We start from the raw sequence: 22,261 nt of genomic DNA on the forward strand, positions 1-22,261 counted from the left end.
AAAGAAAAAGCTTTGGAAATAAATACCCTAAATAGTATACATTTGACCCCGCGAATGACCATTGACCAGTCTTTCAAAACCACCCTTTTACTTGATAGGCCTCAACAAGTGCATGTGTGGCCCGCATCCAAAACTGAAAAAAAACACCCCTTTCAACACGTTTTTTGGTCACGCATGTGTACATAGCAATATATTTGACTGCCCCCCACCCCCCGGATACCAGAAGGGTTTTAACGTTCAATATTCTACCTTTTTTTTATAGATTCCTGGATTGGTCTGGACTTCACTATTATAAGTTACACTGCAGATTCGGAGTGCGTAATCATACAGGATAGTAGACCAAAAGCTTCGGTCCCTGTTTCATTGGTTGTTCCGCTGAACTCTGTTGGCTCCACTAACTCGATCTGTACAGCTACAGGTACAGGGACTTAATGGCCATTAAATGTATTAAGTTCGGACAAACCAGGGAAGTGGGAGTTGTGAGACAGCCAAAGTAAGTCACTGTTTTTTATCCTTTTAAATTTATCTTTCCCGTTTTGCCTTTTGTTTTGGTGCATTTCAGGCCAAAACGGAATCTTTAAGTTCATTTGGTGCAGTTCTTTTTATATAAGTCTATTTTTATGAAATAAAGACAAAAATTGATGAGCCCAATCGGGCCGGGGGTTACATTGTTAACCCCCTAATGGCGGCTGCACGATCGCGAGCCGTCTGTGTATGGCAAGTTCCCCCAAGTTTGCGCAGTCCCCTTTGTCTTTACACATGCAATACATAGACAGATATTCATTAAAAAATCTGACTCAAAATGGTGGAAAAATAATGAATTTTGGGCATTTCAGGTGACATCCTCAAAATGCAGCCTTTCTCATCAAAACCCCCAAATCGTGTGCAAAGTGAATGGGTGCGCAGACATGGGGTACCATTTTTTTTTCAATTTGAAAATGACAGCCCGAGGTATTTTCCAAGAAAATCCTATATTTTTTTCAAATCTTAAAAAAAAAAAGACTATGAGATATTTGGTACACTTACTCATAATAATATAAGGAACATTATTAACTGAAAGATTTTGTGACAGAAAAAGTAATTCATGTTAAATCTTAAATCTCAAATTGTTAAGTGTGCAGACTTGGAGATCATCAGGATGACCAGATTTCACAAAATGAAATACGGGACAATCGACAAATTATGCTGCGTGAGCGGATCGACCGAGCCAGGTCTTAATACAAAAAAGATCAACAAAAAAGGCTACACAGTGTTAGGCTTGTGAAAAAATATACAGAATTGGAAGGGAGGGTGAACAAAATAATGAAAATGAATGAATTGAGAAGAAAGAAAGAAAAAATGAAAGAAAAAAAGAAATTAAAAGAATGTTACATAGTATAAAATGATGAAAGAAAGAATAAAAAATTAAAAGAGAGAAAAGTGTTTCTGTCATTCTTTGAAATGAATAAAGAAGGAAGAAAAAGAAGAAAAGAAGAATAATTGTGTGAAAGAAAAAAAAAGGGAGAGAAAGGAAAAAAGTAAGTAAAAAAAAAGGAAGAAGGAAAGAAAGAAGGAAAAAAAATTGTTTCTTCATTCTTTGAAAGAAACAAAGAAAGAAGAAAAACAGGAAGGGATGTAGGAAGGAAGGGAGGGAACGAAAGAATAAGGGAAAAGAATTAGAAGGAAAAAATAAAATAAAGAATGAAAGAAAGAAAGGACATGAAGGGAGGAGAGAATGAAAAAAAAGGAGAGGAAGAAAGAAAGCAAAGAAATTTTTTTTTAAAGAAAAAATAAGGAAATAAAAAGGAAATTTTAAAAAAGAAGGAGAGTAAGACAAAGAAGGGAAAAAAGAAAAATGAACGGTTAGAGAAAGGATCAGGAAAGAAAGGAAATAAAGATAGATGGAACAAAAAAGGGGCAAAGAGGAAGGATAGAAGGATGTCTGAGGAAAGAAAGAAAAACAAGTTCAAACTTAAAAAATCCCATCATCTATTACAAAAATCAAAATGATATTTGGTGTTTTTAAATGTATTTAGAAAAATGAACGTTTTAGAAATGAATAAACTTTAAGAGTGTTCACATTGTCAAACTTAAACATGAGATTAAACATCTTGGCATCACATACAGAAACATCTCGGCATCACATACAGGAACCTCTCATCCCATTACAAGTTCGCACCGATCACAAGACTCAAAAGGAAAGCTGAAACAACTAGATCTAACGTTAGTTATGAAAACTCAATAACTTGTTCCTCCGATTACATCACCAAATCAGTAATCTGAGAATCCATAATATAATTATAAAAATTTTCCCCCGATTTTGTGATTATTTTGGTGGAAAAACTGTTTCATGTGAGATTGTTTGCACCATTGAGAATCTTCTCCGATCCTATAGCTAGTAGCCTGCCACACACAAAAAGGAGGCCAGGTGGGTGTTTCATAAAGCTGTTCGTAAGTTAAGACTAAGAGCGGTTTTATTCTTTTAAGAACTGGTGATCCTTTCTTTTGGTGAAAGGTATCCGCCAAAATGTTCATTGGCGATGGGTTAGCACGTAAGAAAGGCTCACCAGTCGCTCGATCGTTTGCAATGTATTGGGTGAGCAAGAAAATCACCGCAGAACTTGCAAAAGTTTACAGTTATCCTTATCGATTTTATTGTTGTCTCTGGTTCGTCATCTGTTGGTTATTTGATGAAAATTCGTCACTTTCAAATGTTTTAACTATATGATTATGTTCAAAATTCTAAAATACGGGACAAATAGGCGTACCGGGAAAGGTTTTACGGGTCGCCGGGACAAAGGAGCAAAATACGGGACGATCCCGGGAAATAGGGGACGTCTGCCCGTCTGGTCACCCTGACCTGTGACCATCATACTTCATAGTCATACAAATTTTTTTTTTAAATTAAAAACTCCTCGAAACAGATGACTGCCAGCTGTCTAACGGGATCAGATAGATGCTTAATCTGGTAAGGCATAAATCAATTTTGAAGAGAAAGAAGAGGGGTAATAAAAGTAGAAGCAGCCATATTAAGAGCATGCATTTTAGATTCTGGTATGACTATGAGCCATGATGACACAGCCACTTTTCACAGTCAGTTCACATTCACTCAGCACAGACGGAACAGTGCCAGTGCAATGGCAATGCAAATGCAATCACAATACTCTGGAAGTAGAATTAACTTACCGTAGCACTCTCCTCTATTTCCACCTTGAAAGATTTCTGCTGTAACGTTTTCAGTACTATTATCATGATGGTCGTTTCCCTGGTAGCAAAACAGGGTAACTTTGTGATTTTTAATGTAATAAAGAAAGAAAGTTTTTCTTCATAGGCCGAACTCAGGATTACACGCTCTCCGCCATATGCGTGACGTCAGGTACTATAGCGCCATCTGTTGTTGAATGACCGGCCGGCCGGCGCGGCAAGTGCAGGCGACACGGACTGCAGTGAGTTTGCTAGGCAAACCCTTCACTCGAGTAAAGCAGGGATCCCTGATTGTAGCCTACTCATGCCTTGTGTACTTGAAACAGCAAGTTTTGTATGTGCTAGTCTTTGCGTGGAGACACACTTGTTGATCAAAGTTTCAATCTGGGTCTGTGCCTGCAGACTAGACAGCAGGCTTAGTTTTGCTGCATGTAAAATTATGTAGATCTATGCATATTTGCACATAACCATTGGACACTGATATAGTGATAAGCAATGCACTGGTTCATTAATAGAGTGTAATATTTCTATTGCACCTTTCCTTCGTTTAAAGTTAGTTGCATTGTGTGCTGTACTATAAGCCCAGGGGTCCGTTGCAGAAATGCAAGTCAAAAAATCAATCGCAAGTCCCAAATGCACGATGTTGATTGGTTGAAAATCAAGTTGCACATGATTTTAAGAGCTGCGATTGATAGCAACTCTTTCTGCAATAGGCTCCAGGCCACATAAACAAAGTAAACATACTAGCGTTCACTTGCATGGTGTGTGTTCACTATCAGACAAGAGTGCAAACTGGATTAAACTCAGCCAGAATTCTGCTATAAGATTTCTTATCTTAGGATTAATCTTTTAAAAAACCAACCAAATTCCCCTTTTCTGCAAGAAATTAAGTATATAATTTCTAATGTGGAGGGAAAAAAAATCAACTTTTTGTGTCAGTGGAAGACAAAAGATGAATGTACATTGGGTATGCCACTTCTCAGCTTCATTTTGGCAAGAATGAGATGGCTAACTTTGAATAATTTCAGAATGAAGGTTTGTCCCATTACTTTTGCAAATGGTAATTACATTGTATTTGCTATATAATTCTATTTTAGTAGGGCTGACAGCTGCATCACATTTGTCAGAATTGATCAAAATAAACACTCCCAAGTCTTGTCCAATCAATGTTTTCTCTGTCTGGGCTTTGTTTTTATTCTTTTTCATCTTTTCAAAACTTTCACTTTTGTTTTCATATGGGCAATATTACTGCCCCCATCTAATCTATGCACTTTATAACTAACAGAACTGCTAACACCACAAACCATTTTACTACATGACCATTTATCATCACGTAAAGGACATTACAACCCCCCCCCGGAACGTTCCATCCAAGAAAGACCCCATCTCATCTTTCTTTCACTTCATTCTACGTCATAGCCTAAGAGCAGGAACAATGCCAAGGGGGAGGGCCCAGGGGCAAGTGCCCCTAAAATTTTTAGAGCAGTGAAAAAATGTAAAGTAGAAAAGGGAAGAAAGGGATGAAGAGTATGTATAAGAAATCTACCTCTGAGATGTATAACTCTATGATACCCTTTTTTCAACCGAGACAAAAATGTGTCACCGTAGGTTTTCTACCCCCCAACCCTTTAAGATTTTGGTGGGCTTGGTTATAAAAAAAAGGCAAAAACCGTAAATGAACAGGGGCGGATCAAGGATTTTCCAAAGGGGGGGGGGGCACATTCTCCTGAGAAAAAAAATTGAAATAAAGAAACAAAAAATAAAAATAAATGAACATATTCCCATAAAAATATATCCTGTAACTTTAAAAAAGGGGGGCACACTTGTGTAAAAACGGCATATTTACATTAACTATGGCTCTCAATGGGGGGGGGGGGGGGCATGGGCCGGATGTGCCCCCCTGGATACGCCACTATTAATAATGTCATAATTAAAAAGCATAGGCATCAAACTTACCACAGAGTCTGAAAACAAGTATTTTGTATGTTTTTCACTCTTTATTTTTCTCATAATGAAGATCCAAAATCAAAATGATTAGAAAATGCTCTTTAGAGCCATATTTTTTTTATCATGAGGATACCACTCGCAGAATAGTGTATTTCACACATTCATTTAACATGCAACATTCAGGCCTGGTGCTCCTTCCTTTCTTAAAATAATAATAATCATAACATGCAAAGAATGAAGAAACATTACATGAACACATTCCATTCTAAAAATTAATCGTAAAAAATCACATAATCAATTTCAATTAGTTACAATCGTGGCAATCCTCTTTTTGTTTTTATAATATAAGGATGATTTATCTAAAGAAGGCACAAACAAAATACATATTGCTTATACTCAAGGGGAACATTAATATCCATATATTCCTTGAAGATGTTTCTAAATTTATAAGTCTTGTCATTGTCGTTTGATTTCTTTATAAAATAATAGTTCAATCAATGTATCAAACTGTTGAAGACAACATATTTTCATTGTTCAATATTAAAGATGAGGTGGTTTTAAGGTAAACATTAACAAGAATATGCATAATTTCTTAAATAATTATTATCATTAAGGTATGATGACGGTGCTTAACAAGACCTTTACTTTGACTTCTTTCCAAAACATCTTTACATTAGCCTCTATGAGATACAACCACAAACTTGGGTAATTAATTAAAAAAAAAAAAAATAGCATTCAAAGAGCTATCTTCTTTTTGTTTTTAACTTCATATGCATCTACATACTTGTATATTTCTTCCTTAAAAATAAACTTTTCTCATTCATGACATTAGAACATACTTATTTTTGAAAATATTGTTTGATAAAGTCAATAGACTCTATCTTGATCGAATGAGTTTTATTTAACTTTTAAATACACTTCATGAAATAATATTCATGAAGCCAGACATTTCAATTTCTAAAAGTTTCTTTTTTCTAAATGTGACCAAAAAATTATCCTTAGAGTATAAACCAATGCAAACAAAATGAAGTGTGTTATATTACATATTGTTTTGCTAATAGATAATTCAATTATTCTAAATATTAAAACTAATTTCCTCTACCACTAAATCTCTAATGCATTGATGTCACATCAAGAGGAATGTATTTTACTTAGGAATTTTAGATATTTGGCATTATCAATTCAATATATGTAAAACAAACTCTTGACTCAATTTTCCCTTCCAAGTACCAGTACATGTAAAGATAACAGTTAAAATCAAATGATTCAGATCAACTTCATTAAATATGGAAGCCAGGATTGTCACAAAAAGTCCTGCAATTAGTCATCCCGAAGGTATTCACAATATCCCTTTGAAAACATCATAAAGCAAGTTGATTGGTCAAATCTATGATAGAGTCTTGGACTTGAAGTGCAACTGTAACACTTGGACAACTTAGATTTTTTTCAATGACAAATTATCGTATCACTGGATTACAGTATTTGTGACAAATTTTTAAGGTGAAGCCCAATATACATAATACATGGGGAGTGTATTTCTGACTTATTGGGTACTATTAAAGGACAGATTTCCCATATTATCTGTCGGTGTACATGTAATTACTCTCTTTGAAAAAAAAAAAACGAAACAGAATTGATAAAACTCATTTGCATATATTCTCAATATTCTCAGAAATTACATAGCCTGCGAACTATTTTTTTCCAGTATGCCTTGCTTTGCAGTCTTTTAAAATAAATTTAATGTAGAAAGAACTGCATTTACATGTATGCATTTCTGCATATTTCACTTGTAGGCAATGGGAGAACATTAAACTGAACTGTGTTTATAGGGAAAGTGTGTGCCATTATGGATCAAACTTTGAAACCAACAATAATTTCACCTTCATCAGCAAGTTGTAACCACATTTTCCTTGCCAATGTCAAGTTATCAATACTCAAGCTTATGATCCTATTTCTTTTACACCGTGTAGTACCTAATACAGGTCTATACCGTGTTAGTTTTTGCTGATGTAATACACACTTTGAAAAAATTATGCACACACAATACATGTAGTACAAAAATACCTCTTCTGTCCAACAGACTATCATACAGACTAACAAAATACTTTTCAAAGTCAAGCACAAAGTCTTTTCTTTTTACAAAAATAAATAATGCCAACAAGCCAGAGCAGTTAATAGGGGGATACACATTGTACGATATAATCAGAACTAAGATAAATATTTATGCATATCCTTGTGTCACATGTTCAACTCAATTCATTTTATAAAATAAAAAAAATACAGTATTTGCTTTTCAACCTTTTTAAAACATCCAAGTTTAATATGAACCATCCTTATAAATACATGTTACCAGCATACATCATCTCTTAAAGCTACCTTCCACTGACAAATCATGGGGAAATCAAGGCCTACCTCAGGACAGAGAAGGGATTCCGCTGGCATGTCTGGGAGGTCTAATATAGGAGAGCAATAGTTAGTAGACTAACTAACCAGAATTAAACTGCCTGTTTTCACTTGATACATGTAACTTCACAGAGGATATTATTTTGGTTTAGCAATCAAGAGACCTGCCAAGAGTCTAGGAATTGGTATTGTTGGAAACTGGAACTGGGACGACCCGAAGTAAATAACGATCATGAGTTCGGTAAAATTTGTGCTGTCCGAACTTTTATCGCATTAGTCCGATGGGCTCTCATGATGGTCGGATTATATTATGCAAGTCAATTGGCCTTTTGCAAATTTCGTATTGATTCAATTTCCCCATGATTTGTCAATGGCAGGTCGCTTTAATACGTCGTTGCCCCTGTAATTAAATGTATGTATGTAGTGGTGTAATAGAAATTTAGCCTTTAATTTACAATAACTTTCTTAATAGACAACATTTGTCTATTCATTCAATGTCAGTGTACATGTCATATGTCATGAAATTGATTACCTTCATACGTACATTATATTGCATTCTATAGATTGTATATGGCTGAGCTGACCATAGAAACATACCTACTATCACTAGAAAAGTTTGAAATATGGTTTTAAAACTGCAATTTAATAACATACAGTACATTGAGCTTGGATCTACACATGATGTACATCTATTATCATTACATTTCAATAGGAATTCATACTCTATAGAATTTGTTAATACCGTTGTACAATAAGTAGACCTGCATATAACGTGTAAAATAAAGGAAAAATTATTCTCTACTAGCAGATTCTGTCTGCTTAAGAACTTGTCTCGAGTAATATCAAAAGCAAACTTTGGCACATATCATTGGTACAGGCTTTTTTTAAAAAACTCACTTTATAATTTCCCATTTTCTATTTAATTTGATGTGAAGAAAGCTGCAGTAAATCAACAACAACAAAAAAATCCCAGTAAAGACAAAAATAAAGCACATATACATTGTATCTTATTTCTAAAATATGGTGGTATTGTGATATCACCACTTTATTTCTCTATAGCTCTGTATTGCAAGTGACCTCAGACAAATTTCATAATTAAATCAATTAATAAATGATGATGGTGGTGGTGATGATGATGATGGTGGTGATGATGATGGTGAAGATGATGGTGAAGATGGTGAAGATGATGGTGATGATGATGGTGGTGATGATGGTGATTGATGATGGTGATGATGTCATAATGATGATGATGATGATAATGATGGTGACGATGATTGATGCTGCTGCTGATCAGACCTTTTGGTATAAAATCAATGTAAATTTCTAATACCTATGTAAACACTTTTTAAACTTCATTTATAAAAGTGGGACAATTTATTTCCCTCCTTGTATATTAATGAATGAATGTAACAAAGTAGTTCTTCACATGAAGGAGGCAGTCTAGATCATTCCTGGTAAAAAAAAAGAAAAAAAAAGCCCCAAATACAGAAAATCTTACCCTGTTTTACAAATGTTAACTCTTTAGCAAAGTGATGTATTCTATCAACCTACAGAAAGTATTCTACCTGAGCATAACTTATATCAATCAAGTTAAATTTAAGGACATTTGCTGTTTTAGGTTCTAAAACTTTGATAACTGTAACTGTCAATTCAAGTCTGTATCTCCTGTCCAATACAATTTTCCAATGAATAAATACACTTCACTATCACTTCCATAAGTTCCCTTGTATTTGCACCAAGAAAATATCTGACATGGAAAAAACAACAAGAAAATGGAGAAATAGTGTGTAGGAAATTAGGAAAAAGGTTCACTCTCTCAAGTCATATGAAAATAACTTACAATAAACATCCATATTTCGCTAATCAATACATACATACGGTAGAATTTGTATAGAATTTTCCTCATCTGTATTTACAGTCAGGCACTGCATCCAGTCGAACCATTCACCTATATCGTTGTAACAACCATTCACCCCCTCCCACTCCTCATTATGAATGCGATCTATATCACCCTCAAGCACAGGGCACCGAGGACTCATAGGTTCATCTTCAAGGGTTTCCATCACATTAACCATTGTCTCCTCCTTTTCATCTTCATCCTCCTCTTCCTGAGGGTCAAATGAAGGATGACTATACTCTGTCCTCTCAGGAAATTCTTCACTAAATGCATCAATTATTGGTGTCAAAGGTCGCTCCTCAACAAAGCTTGCGGGTGATATTGGTCTGTCAAACAGGCTGCTGTTTGACACTTGAGATGAAACAGGATCAGTAAATTCTAAATCAAAAATTGAGGAAGGCTTCAAAGAACTAGGGGTGTTGCACACATCCTTGGGTGTTGCACTCCGGGACGATTCCCCACCACTTTCCCCGAAGCAGAAACCAGCAGAGTCCCAGTCTGTTGAGAAAATACCTGTGGATTTCAGAGAAGGTCCAGATGTAACAGCTGGTGAACTGGAAGAAGATGAATCATTCACTGGTCTAGGAGATTGTTCATGGGAAGAACTTCTCTTCTTTCCGATGGCTACACAACGAGGAGCTGGTGAAACTTTCCCCTGCTTGTCAGACTGTACCTTTACAACGCTAGGTGATGCTCCCTTCAGTTTCACATGTTTCTCTGATTTGCGCTGCAGTGAAGGAGATACTGAATTTAATGATGAATCCTTTGGGCTAGGTTTGGGAGAGGCAGACCTCTCCGACTTTAATTTCTTCAGTGAACCTTTGTCTTTGTTTATGCTGAGTTTAGGCTTAGGTGAAGGAACACTGGTCTTAGGAGAAGCAGTTTTAACTGAATCTTTAATATTTTTTCTCCCAGGTTCTTTCTTTGAAGACATTCCATTGAGACCAGAGTCATCTTGCCCATTTCCCTCACCTTGCAATAGAGGAGATTGCCCTTGAGATGATATTAACCTTTTAGAAGGGGGAGCCTGTGATGAAGGGGAAATGGACGGCGAGTTTTCAGGCTGTCTTTTTCTCCTTCGCAGATTTTCACTTTTATTTTTATCCACAGGGGTGGCATTTACTGTCTGCTTTGTAGGCTTTGGTTTCTGTCCATCGGAGGTCGATGACCCTTCCTGACCTTTGGCCTCCTGTTGATTTGGTACAGGAGACTCTGTCCTTGAAGGCTTGACTGCACTTGGAGGAAGGAACTGAGACTGCCATTGCTTTATCAGAGCTGTGCATCGTTTCTTGAGATTACTTGTTGTAGCCTTCTTACGCACAATTTGGACAAGCCTTCCGAGTCTTGTTTCCTAAAGACAAAGAAAAAGAAGAGGATGATGATTTTTAAGTTTTATAAGGACTTGGTACTGGGTAAATGAAACATTTTTTTTTATTTCTAAAAACTCTTTTTATCTTGAACATTAAATATATCAAAAGAGTTTTTATAACACCTCACAAATATGATAAATCGGGCATGAACAAGACTGCATTTCCCACCCAACATGCAGAGTTTTATCTGCGATATACAGTCATGAGATGGATACTTATATTATGGCGATATTTTTTATCACATTCCAAAAACAAGATATCTACATGTAGCATATTCACTGCAAGAGTGATAAATGTAGGTGTGCCAAATTCCAAATATTGCTTGTAGAATGATGAGTAATTATATCAAAATTTCAAACTGATTTATCATCATCCATTAAATTGTGGAATGCCATTAGCATAATAATCAAATTACATTTATGACTCCAGTGCTTAATGCTGCCTTAAAGGACAAGTCCACCCAACAAAAAATTGATTTGAATAAAAAGAGAAAATCCAATAAGCAAAACACTGAAAATTTCATCAAAATTGGATGTAAAATAAGAGTTACAAAAGTTACAACATTTTAAAGGAAACCAAAACCCAAGATGAGAAGCAATCTTATTCGGAATAGTAAAACGAGAGGAATAATTTTAAACAAGTTACATCAAAATCGGTTATGAAATAGGCAAGTTATGGGCGTTTATAAAAAAAGTCTTGTTGTACTTTCTATGGGTATCCTCAAATTTGCAAACATGCTTCAAAATGGCTGATTTTGTGGACAACCCTCCACTTGTTTTGTACACAAATTTTCAGACTTTCCCCATTATATTACATATTTCACATCATCTCCTCCTGACCTTGACGATGTGGTTTGAATTATATTTTCCCCATGACATATGTTATGCTCAGAAGGACGCAATATGCAATTTTAAAGATTATGAGGAAAATCTGAAAAATTGTGTACAAAACAAATGGAGAGTTGTCCACAAAATCAGCAATTTTAAAGCATGTTTGCCAATATGAGGATCCCAAGTGAAAGTACAAGTGAAGACTTTTTAAACGTCTATAACTTGCTTATTTTACAACCGATTTTGATGAAACTTGTTTTAAATTGTTCCTCTTATTTTATTCTTTCCAATAAGATTGCTTCTCATCTTGGGTTTGTGTTTCCTTTAAAGTTTCACTTAATTTCACAAAACAGTTAGATGCACATCCTGATCGGTATGCAAATGAGGAAACTGATGACGTCATCCACTCACTATTTCTTTTGTATTTTATTATATGAAATATTCTTATTTTCTCCTCAATGTCAAGTGAAACAAATATTAATTACACCCTGAACATGTGGAATTACTATTGTTTAAATAATATATGGTTTAGTCAAGTTGGTCCTTATTGTCAAATCTGTAAAAAATGAAATATTGTATAATTCAAACAATAAAAAACAAAAGAAATATCTCACTGAGTTGTGCATCCAACTGTTTTGTGAAAAATAAGCCAAACTTTAAAATGTCATAACTTTCTTATTTTACATCCGATTTTGATGAAATTTTCACTGTTATGCTAGTTTGATTTTTATTTATTCATTAAAATCAACATTTTTCTAGGGTGGACTTGACCTTTAATATACAATTTATAAAGATTTTCTGTAAATCTTCTTTCTCTCAATCGAAAAATACAGAGAAATCCTTGGTTCTAATTGGTTAATAAGCAGTAACTCTGGTAAATGTTACCTAAGGAAAACTTGTCAGTAAAACTAAAAAGGAAAAAAAAAAAATACATTTGCAAAGTAAGTTTTGCCCTTATATAGTGTCTCCTTTGCATTAATCCAGAAGAAACTTACCTCCAGAGCATCTTTGGTGATTGGATTGCTCTCCAGAAGAGAGATTGCTTTTGTAACACTGCCCATGTCAACAATCTGCATTAAAAAAAAATAACAGGAAGAAAGAGACCCAAAATGATTTTTTAATTAAACAAGTGGAACGCCTCTGGCAGTCTCGCCTGCATTACGCAATTTAATATAGCAGCAGTGCTAACTTTGAAAACTACTATAAAATAATCATTCACAAAAACACCATTCATAAAATGACATAATACCACGTTCATTGACCATAAATGACATTTGAACGGAGACTTAAGACTGTCAACTACACCCATGTCCACATTTCATTCACTCTATCCTTAAACTTTCAAAGTTATGATGGCAATTCAACAATTACCCTAACATGGCCTAAGTTTATTGACCTTAACTGACCTTTGACTTGGTTTTGTGACCTGAAACTCACAGGGGATGTTCAGTGATGCTTGATTACTCTTATATCCCAAGTTTTATGAACTAGATCCATAAACTTTCAGAGTTAGGATGGTAATTTAACTAATACCCCCAACACGGCCAAAGTTCATTGACCTTAAATGACCATTGACCATTGTCATGTGACCTGAAACTCGCACAGGATATTCAGTGGTACTTGATTAACCTAATGTCCAAATTTCATGAACTAGATCCATAGATTTTCAAAGTTATGATAGTAATTCAACAAATACCCCCAACTTGACCAAAGTTCATTGACCCTAAATGACCTTTGACCTTGGTCATGTGACCTGAAACTCACAGGGGATGTTCAGTGATGATTGATTACTCTTATATCCCAAGTTTTATGAACTAGATCCATAAACTTTCAGAGTTAGGATGGTAATTCAACAAATACCCCCAACACGGCCAAAGTTCATTGACCTTTGACCATGGTCATGTGACCTGAAACTCGTACAGGATGTTCAGTGATACTTGATTACTCTTATGTCCAAGTTTTATGAACTAGACCCATAAACTTTCAGAGTTATGATGGTAATTCAACAAATACCCCCAACTTGGCCAAAGTTCATTGACCCTAAATGACCTTTGACCTTGGTCATGTGACCTGAAACTCAGGCAGGATGTTCACTAATACCTGATTAATCTTATGTCCAAGTTTCATGGACTAGATTCATAGATTTTCAAAGTTATGATAATAATTCAACAAATACCCCCAACTTGACCAAAGTTCATTGACCCTAAATGACCTTTGACCTTGGTCACGTGACCTGAAACTCGAGCAGGATGTTCACTAATACTTGATTAACCTTATGCCCAAGTTTCATGAACTAGGTCCATATACTTCCTAAGTTATGATGTCATTTCAAAAACTTAACCTTCGGTTAAGATTTTTAAAATAATTTTCCCAACATGGTCTAAGTTCATTGACCCTAAATGACCTTTGACCTTGGTCATGTGACCTGAAACTCAGGCAGGATGTTCAGTAGTACTTGACTTATGTCCAAGTTTCATGAACTAGGTCCATATACTTTCTAAGTTATGATGTCATTTAAAAAACTTAACCTTAGGTTAAGATTTGATGTTGACGCCGCCGTCGCCGTCGGAAAAGCGGCGAGACAAAAATTAGTTGGCCTACTCATAATCATCATGAGCTGAGATATTGCTCTGTGGACCCTTACTAAATACATGCAGAGCTGCCAAGTTGTATTTTGCATTTTCAGTATTCTTATCCCCCAAAATCAGTATTTTTTGACAAAAAAATCAGTATATTTACCGTGTAGGATAAATATTTTGTATTTTCCCCCAAAAAAGTGTATTTCATAATAAAATGCTTGGCGCACTCGCCCATCACGGGGCTCAAGCTGCATGCAAGCTAAAATGCGCACTGCTCTTGCAGATGAAAAAAAAAACCATTGAAACTTGTGTATATCTCACCCTGGATTTTACAAAATGATTGAAAAAAAACCAAGTTACCTGAAATTACATTGATCTAATAGTAATAACCATATTTGTGTACGTTTTATGAAAAAAAACGTACTGCCGTATGTTGGTTGCAAAAACGTACTAAATATGGCTAAAACGTACTGGTTGGCAGGTCTGTACATGTAGTAGAGCTGCACTGTGAACACAACTGTTCATGTACAGAGTACCGAAGTGATGACGTCACAAGAATCTTTTTTTTTTGCATTTGAGCGTTTTAGGTACCATATTCTGGTAGAGCATGATGAAAAACACCCACTTCCAAAATTTGGCGAGAATCGGTACATGGGGGCCTGAGATATGATCTCATGAATACAATGTAATTCACCCCATTGAAGTTAATGTATCATTGGCTTGGTTCCTAACATTTAGAACCAGGCCAATAAGTGTACATTGACTTCTATGGGGTTAGTTAAGTATTCAATTCATGAGGTCATATCTTGGGGCCCAAATGACCGATTCTCACCAAATTTGGGTTGTGGGGGTTTTTCATCATGCTCTACCAAAATATGGTATAAGAAAAAATGAAATACAAAAAGTGAAGATTGATGACGTCACACTACGGTACTCTATTGCAAAACCTACAATCACAATCCATATGGGCAACTTGCCCCTATATTGCCATGAAATTTGTGTCATTGCATTCAAAACAATCAGTAATACTTAACTACCCTTATGTCCCCATGACACAAGTCCATAATATACTTTTAACCCTAAAAATGTCGGGGGGGGGGCGGGTGGATGTTTGTTGAATCAATTCAACCCACCAACATTTTCTGTGTTTATGTGACTAAGCTTGCTCTGATGAAGAGCAAAGCCTATGTGCTTGAAACATTGAAAATAAAAAAAATTTCAGAGCTATATTATTAGAAAGACAAACCAACAATCCTTTTCAAGACTAACCTACATGATGTTACCACAAATCTCTCAATCTAATAATATACTTTTGAAGTTACATGTATAATGGCATTTCAAAATCTCAACCTTGGTTAAGATTTCAATGTTGATACTACAAAGGCCCAAACATAGTCAAAGTTCATTGATCCTAAATGACCTTGGTTATAAATGCGACCTGAAACACACGCAAAATGATCAGTGATACTTGATTACCCTCATGTCCAAGTTTTATAAAACAATAAATTTCATGAGATTTCAAAAAATTAACCTTGTTTAAAAATTCAATGTTGATAACGCAGCCGTCGACAGAGAAGCGGCGCCTACAATCTCACTATGCTATGCAGGCGAGACAATGAAAATGAACAAAAATCAAATTACATGTATGAACAACCACCTTACATGTAAGTTCTAGCAACATACAATTGATTTGATATACAGGTACCTTCAAGAAATATCTAGAGCTTACTCTTGAAAATATAAATGACAGTATGACACAACTTCCAAACACACCAGTGATGCATCTAGGAGACTTTTTTCTTGTGTGTAAAACGATCTTCCCTTTCATCAACATACATGTGTAGGTATTGGGCTGATGCATGAGGAAAAGCAATAAAAATACCATCTGTAAGCTAAATTTCATTTCATTTTGTGGACCACACTTAAATTGTGTGTTTGAGTCCACCAAATCATTTTTTGATCCGCCAGTTGGCTACCAAAATTTAAAGTCAATGTCAAGCCCTGCTTCTTGATTCATTATCAAAGCAATATTTTTTCTATAGAAATTCTAAATAAATAGTAATGAAAATTCACATCTGGTTTTGAAGAAATGTTCAGCAGTGTTACCGGTAATCAATTTTGTTTATCCCCCCCCCCCCCTGTATCAGCACTTTGTTGGGGTAGACTTCCCCTTTAAACTTTGTAAGTCTAGTTTTGCATCTCTCATCAAAATCTATGTTTTGATGAAACTGATATAAAAGTAGAAATAAGGGTGTCTGAATCCACACTATAAAACTGGTTGATTTAGGATGAGTGGTAAATCTGGAAATGCAACAATTTTGGGACAAATCCAAACTGCAATATGCAATTAAGTTTTATCAATCTCATATTTGGGGTGTGAATGATTTCATTTTGATCACAAAATATAGTTGTTTTATCCGACATATGCTTTACCTTTGATCTTACAAAATTTGCCTTCTTTATCCATCTCATGCTTTACTTGTATATTTTATCGTGATTTTGTTAATGTTATACTCGTTGTGCATTACTACTTGCATTGTCCTTCTATCCCTCTCTGTTTTCATTCCATATTTCTAATAAAACCCCCGAGGCTGAAATAAATGAATCACCTCCAGATAATGTTGTTTGAACTAAATCTAAGAAAAATCCTAGAATTTAAAAAAAGTGTCAAATTCCTATGAATCCTATCTGAGCATCTATTTGACCAGTTTACTAGGGCAGTTTCTAGGCATTAAAAAACAATTGCATGAGCTCTTTCTTTGATTCTCTCTTTTTTTTAACTTATGGCCAGGAATATATCTTCCACACTTTCTTGCAGTAACTGGATTCTGGAATATTTCATGAAATGGCCAACATACATGTATATAATCAGATCTAGTATTCATCAAATTGGCACGAATCCTTTCTAGGTACATGTAGAAGGCAGCAGACGTTACGATTTATCTCTTTAGACCCACAAAGGAGGAACCCTTTGAAGACTTTAGTTTAGAAGTAGAACAGTGTTCCACTTCCACCATCCACTAACATCAAAATAAATGTACACGATCTCTAGCAAGCTGATCTCTAGACTATATTTAGATTGACATTTTTATTTGTCTAGATCTGAAACAACTCAGTAGAGTTCTAGAGTCTTATAGACCCTATTATAAATAATCATTGACTTGTATTTAACTTGGTCTTGGAATCTCTTCACACTCTCTCCTTTCTTCCCAAAAACTTTCAAAGCAAAGGTAAATTTACTTGTAAAAAAGTTATCTTTTTAATAAAATATTGATAGAACATAGTCATAAAGTTAGTCTTGACTAATTGATGGCAAAAGCCAAGCCAATGGCAAAGGAAAGGCAAAGCCAGACTGCAGGCATGAATGTGATACCACTTCCAGTCATGCAATGGGCATGACCATACATATATACATGTTCATGTGTTCAAATACACACCAGCTGAAAGAGCGAAGGAGCGGAGTGCCACACTGCCAAACCTGCGGTTCATTTCCGACTGATCAAGCCGCTGTGGCTGGGCGCCCGAGCAGCGTTGTTTGACTCTCCTGCTGCATTATGAAAAATTCTATTGAGTGGATTCACCGACGTGGGATCCCATTAGCCTTGCGCATGCGCTCGGCGAGACCTCTCATAGGCCCCGAATGGGTCAACAATTCATTCTGCGGCAGGCGAGCTTACCGTGTACATGGACCTTCGCCGTTCTAAAAAATCGTGACAACATTCAAATTGACGCTAAATTCGACCTAAAATCTGCCGTAAGTCGACTTGGAATATATACCAGTTTTGTCTACAGAAGTCAAGCTTCAATCTGAATATGGCGACGTCTTTTGACAGGCAATACTTGCGACGAATTCTCGCCGAAATCTGCGACATTTATTCCAAAAAAATGATCGTCTTTAGCACGCGGCTGGCTATGGCGGAATATCATTGCAATCATCAGTGGATGAAAGACTGTCGAATTAAGTCAAAATGTGAGGAATCCTCATAAAAATAAGAAAAGTGAATGCTTACATTTTCATCTTTGTCGATTGCACTGAGCAGCAGCTCCTTTATCTGACTCGGGGTTGGCGGCATTAGACCATTTCTAAGCAGCCAAACGGAGCCCTAGTGCCGTATTCCTGCTCGAAAGGCAGTATCCAGACATCGCGGATATTTCTTTCACATATCAGCGCGGTGATTTATGGGAAATCGCGGCAGGAACTTGCGATATGACGTCACATTTAGGCGCCACACACTGAATTTCACAGGAGAAACAAAATGTAAAATTATGAAAAAATCCCAAGTTATAAAAATACAAACGAACACAGTCAAGCATGAACAACAATGCCCATTCGTTGACAATCCGTTGGGTTGTTTTAAAGAAATGAGAGCGATTTATTTATAGGGAGACCGCGGTGAAATGGGGCAATTTTGTCATAATAATTGGGGAAGATTTCTTGTAACTCGAGTAATACAATCCGAATAAAATGAAGTATACCCTCGGGTAGATACCCTTACTTTAAAGTGAGTTTTCAAAAACCCTATTTAAACTTTACTTGCGGATGACGGAAGCGTATTTTTAATCATTTTGAAACCAAAATACTTAAAGGAAAAGTCCACCCAACAAAAGATGATTCGAATTAAAAGAGAAAAATTCAAGCATAATTTCATCGAATTCGGTTGTAAATTAAGAAAGTTATGACCTCTTGCTTAATTTCACAAAACAATTATATGCACACCGTGGTCGGTATGCAAATGATGAGACTGATAACTTCATCCACTCACTATTTCTTTTGTATTTATGATGAAATATGAAATATTCTAATTTTCTCCTCATTGTCATGCAAGTGAACAACAATTAATTCCTCCCTGATCCTGTCGAATTTAGCATTACCTATTAATACTATATGGTTCAGTCAAGTAATGGGTCCTTATTGTCAAATATGTAAAAATGAAATATTGTATAATTCAAACAACGAAAAACAAAAGAAATAGTGAGTGAAGGACATCATCAACTGTCTCCTTCGGATGCCACTGAATTGTGCAAATCACTGTTTTGTGAAAAATAAGCGAATCTTTAAAATATCATTACTTTCTTAATTAGTTTACATTCGATTTTGATGAAATTTTCAGCATTATGCTTGTCTGATCTTCTCTATTGATTTAAATCAACATTTTTCTGAGGTGGACTTGACCTTTAATTTGGAAAATATGTTCTAAGGATAGAGAATTCAGTGATTTACCAATAAATATAGCCCGGAAGACTGCAGATTGCCTTATCAGATTTTTGGGGGTATATTCCTGTTGTATTAGGCCTAAATATTATTTTGATGCAATCGAGCTATAATATTTTTCATAGACCTATAGGCTTATATAGCCAATAAGCTTTTATTACAAGCATGACTGTACTGTTCTAGTGAAGGTCCGCGCAGTGGTGTAACTACGGGGGGGGGGGCACGTGCCCCCTAGTCTGCTGGGCAAACCCTTCACTCGAGTTAGGGTCTGAATGTGCAGCCTTAATTCTGTACTGAAGGCCTGGAAGGCTGGCAATTGAGCGCGCTTCGCGCCCTCACTAATTAAGTGACTCAAAATGTTTGTAGGTGCCCCCCCCCCTATGCCGTGACCTACGGTACGCCACTGCATGAGTCCGCTTATCTCACTCGCTGATCTACAACGCGGAGCGAAGCGCGGGCCTGGAATTTGTTGGGGTACAGTAGTCAGTATGCCTGTATATAATATGTAGGTATAGGGCCTAAAAGATCGACTCAAGGCTGTGTAAGTATTCATGATCACGATCTCACTAAAATGATAATGACGCGAAGCACAAGCTAATTTTCTTAGACTTACACCCTGAAGCACTTTTACAGCAATTACATTAGGGGAGAGCGGGGCGATCCGTCCCAGGGGCAAGTCCGCCACGGCACGTGATTTGCCCATTTCCTGTGATTGGATATAAGTTTTTTTATGATAATGGATTCTAGAACATCTACCCCCTGGACATCCACCCCTCGGATATCCACCCTCTATATATGACATCCACCCCTATATAGAACAAGTACCCCTGCATGGGACATCTACCCCCGGACATCTGCCCCCGGATATCTACCCCTCGGACATTTACCCCCCGGACATCTACCCCCGGACATGCATCTACCCCCGGGCATCTACCCCCGGACATCTACCCCCGGACATCTATACCCCCGTACATCTATACCCCCGGATAACATGAGGTTTAAGAGTTACCATTTTCAAGTCGATATGCACAGATTATTCTGTTCGCGATTCGAGTTTGCAGTATTTTGTATTAGCGCGATACGCATCCTGATCATGATCTCTAAATTGCTTCGAAAACTTTCCAGGGGATGACCATGGAGGTGACCCGCCCCCTACATGGCAGTGCGCAAAAAGTAGGAATTTAAGAGAAGACCAAGAAAGAAAGGAGAAAGAAAAATAAAAAAAAATAAGAAGAAAATCTAATAAAGTGATTGGGGAACTAAAATGAATTGGTTTAATAAACAAATTTTGATTTCACTATAAGCTTGCGCTTTGTGTTCGCATTACCTTCTATTTCCAAGAAAAATAAATGATGCCTATGATATCATTTTGTTGTAATACATGTAAGACATGTTTTTGCTTGCGCTTCGAGATATTTAGAGGGATACGGTAACTATGACTATGCATTATATTCATCGCTACAACTTATTTTACATTCTGGGAGACATACACACAATGCATGAAAATCTGAAATAATTATTGTGATTGCATGTAAACATGATCACAGCCGTACACAACTGGTGGGGGGGGGGGAGGGCGCGCCACTTTGTTAAAAAAATAATGACCCCGAATTGGTATTGCGCCCACCCCCCCACCCCCCCACCCTCGAAATTTTGAAAACTTGCATTTTTTTCACTAAAATTTTTCACAAAATTCCCCAAAAGTGTGCATAAAATCCTTCAATTTCACTTTTAAAAATGCAAATGCACCTCAATGACAAGCTTGGTCGCTTCGCTCCCTCACTTTTGAGTTTCTTATTTTTTTTACGCGTACGTACATCCTGCCCCCCTCGAAATTTCTGCATGTGGCTTTGAAAATAAGAAAAAGGAAAGTGGGGACATGACATTATCATCGACGTGCATAACTGTTTTTCACAAAATGTAGGCCTAGAGTTTAATTTTAAAATTAAAAAAATCAATAACTTTCTGATTGTTATCAGATTTTGAAGAATTTTTCAGTATTTTGCTTTATGAAATTTACTATAGTTATTTAGATAAAATTATTTTCAGCCCGCGGGTGGGATACCCCTTTCATTAATGAGATACATAATGGTCTCTTTTGGAAATCATTATAAACAGTCCTTAAAATACTACCTTTTCAGGTAATATAATCAAAACCTTCAGCTCGCTGGCATGAAGGCACGCATATCCTGTTCATGATAACAAAGTGCTTACATGCTTATGATGATCAGGCTTTTGGATTAAATCAAATCTCTCTCTAAAAAAAACCCTTCAGCTCGCGAAAATTAAACTAATTTCATCCATCTTGCAGCGCGATCCAATATTTCTATACGCCAATTCTAAGAAATGTATTGAGTTTTGAGGAAAGGGAATTAAGGTCCGAAGGTGTGTAATTTCTTGGACCCATAAAGCGATTAATTCCTAGTGCTGAAGAAACGACAGTGACCTGTCACATTTTACATGTACTTTCAGTTGTATTTTGCATCGAAAGGTCAGAATACATGTCCTGTAATCATAAATTCCACAGGTTTCTTAAGGTTTATTAAGAATAGATTTATTTTCTTTCATACAACCCTCAATGATATGAGATAATTTTTTTTATTAATTAAGTTTAACAAATATTTCTGAAAATTTGTAGAATTCATGTAATCCACATACATGTTTTTATCACAAAATAGGATCTGAAAATAATATTCATAAAAAAAGGATTTTCATTGAAATGTCAATATTGTTCCTAACAGTGCATTATAAACATTGCACACTTTTAGAAAATAAATCTATCAAATTCATATACATTTCAAAATATATAAAAAATATTTTAATGTTGATTAGATGGTGTA

General features: G+C 36.0%; 1 protein-coding gene across 2 annotated transcripts; it reads right to left on the reverse strand.

Moving 5' to 3' along the window:
* Positions 1-5,388: 5,388 nt before the first annotated feature.
* LOC129271230 (mediator of RNA polymerase II transcription subunit 26-like) lies at positions 5,389-18,477 on the reverse strand. Of its 2 annotated transcripts, none has more exons than XM_054908610.2 (3): positions 18,220-18,477; positions 12,626-12,700; positions 5,389-10,781 (listed from the first exon to the last, which is right to left on the reverse strand). In XM_054908610.2, exons 1-3 carry the CDS (start codon positions 18,280-18,282, stop codon positions 9,393-9,395), a joined length of 1,527 nt encoding a protein of 508 aa, XP_054764585.2. In that variant the 5' UTR covers positions 18,283-18,477; the 3' UTR covers positions 5,389-9,392. The 2 variants fall into 2 exon arrangements, with proteins under 2 accessions (XP_054764585.2, XP_054764587.2); XM_054908612.2 differs by lacking the exon at positions 18,220-18,477 and adding an exon at positions 17,647-17,911.
* Between the last annotated feature and the right edge of the window lie 3,784 nt (positions 18,478-22,261).

The sequence above is a fragment of the Lytechinus pictus genome, chromosome 11, assembly GCF_037042905.1.
Source record: "Lytechinus pictus isolate F3 Inbred chromosome 11, Lp3.0, whole genome shotgun sequence".
Taxonomy (NCBI): Eukaryota; Metazoa; Echinodermata; class Echinoidea; order Temnopleuroida; family Toxopneustidae; genus Lytechinus; species Lytechinus pictus.

Coding starts and splice junctions, on each gene's coding strand:
- LOC129271230 (XM_054908610.2), bottom strand. CDS start 18,282: ATGCCGCCAACCCCGAGTCAGATAAAGGAGCTGCTGCTCAGTGCAATC. Junction 12,701..18,219: donor CAATCGACAAAGATGAAAAT/GTAAGCATTCAC, acceptor TTTTTAATGCAG/ATTGTTGACATGGGCAGTGT. Junction 10,782..12,625: donor TCACCAAAGATGCTCTGGAG/GTAAGTTTCTTC, acceptor CTTTGTCTTTAG/GAAACAAGACTCGGAAGGCT.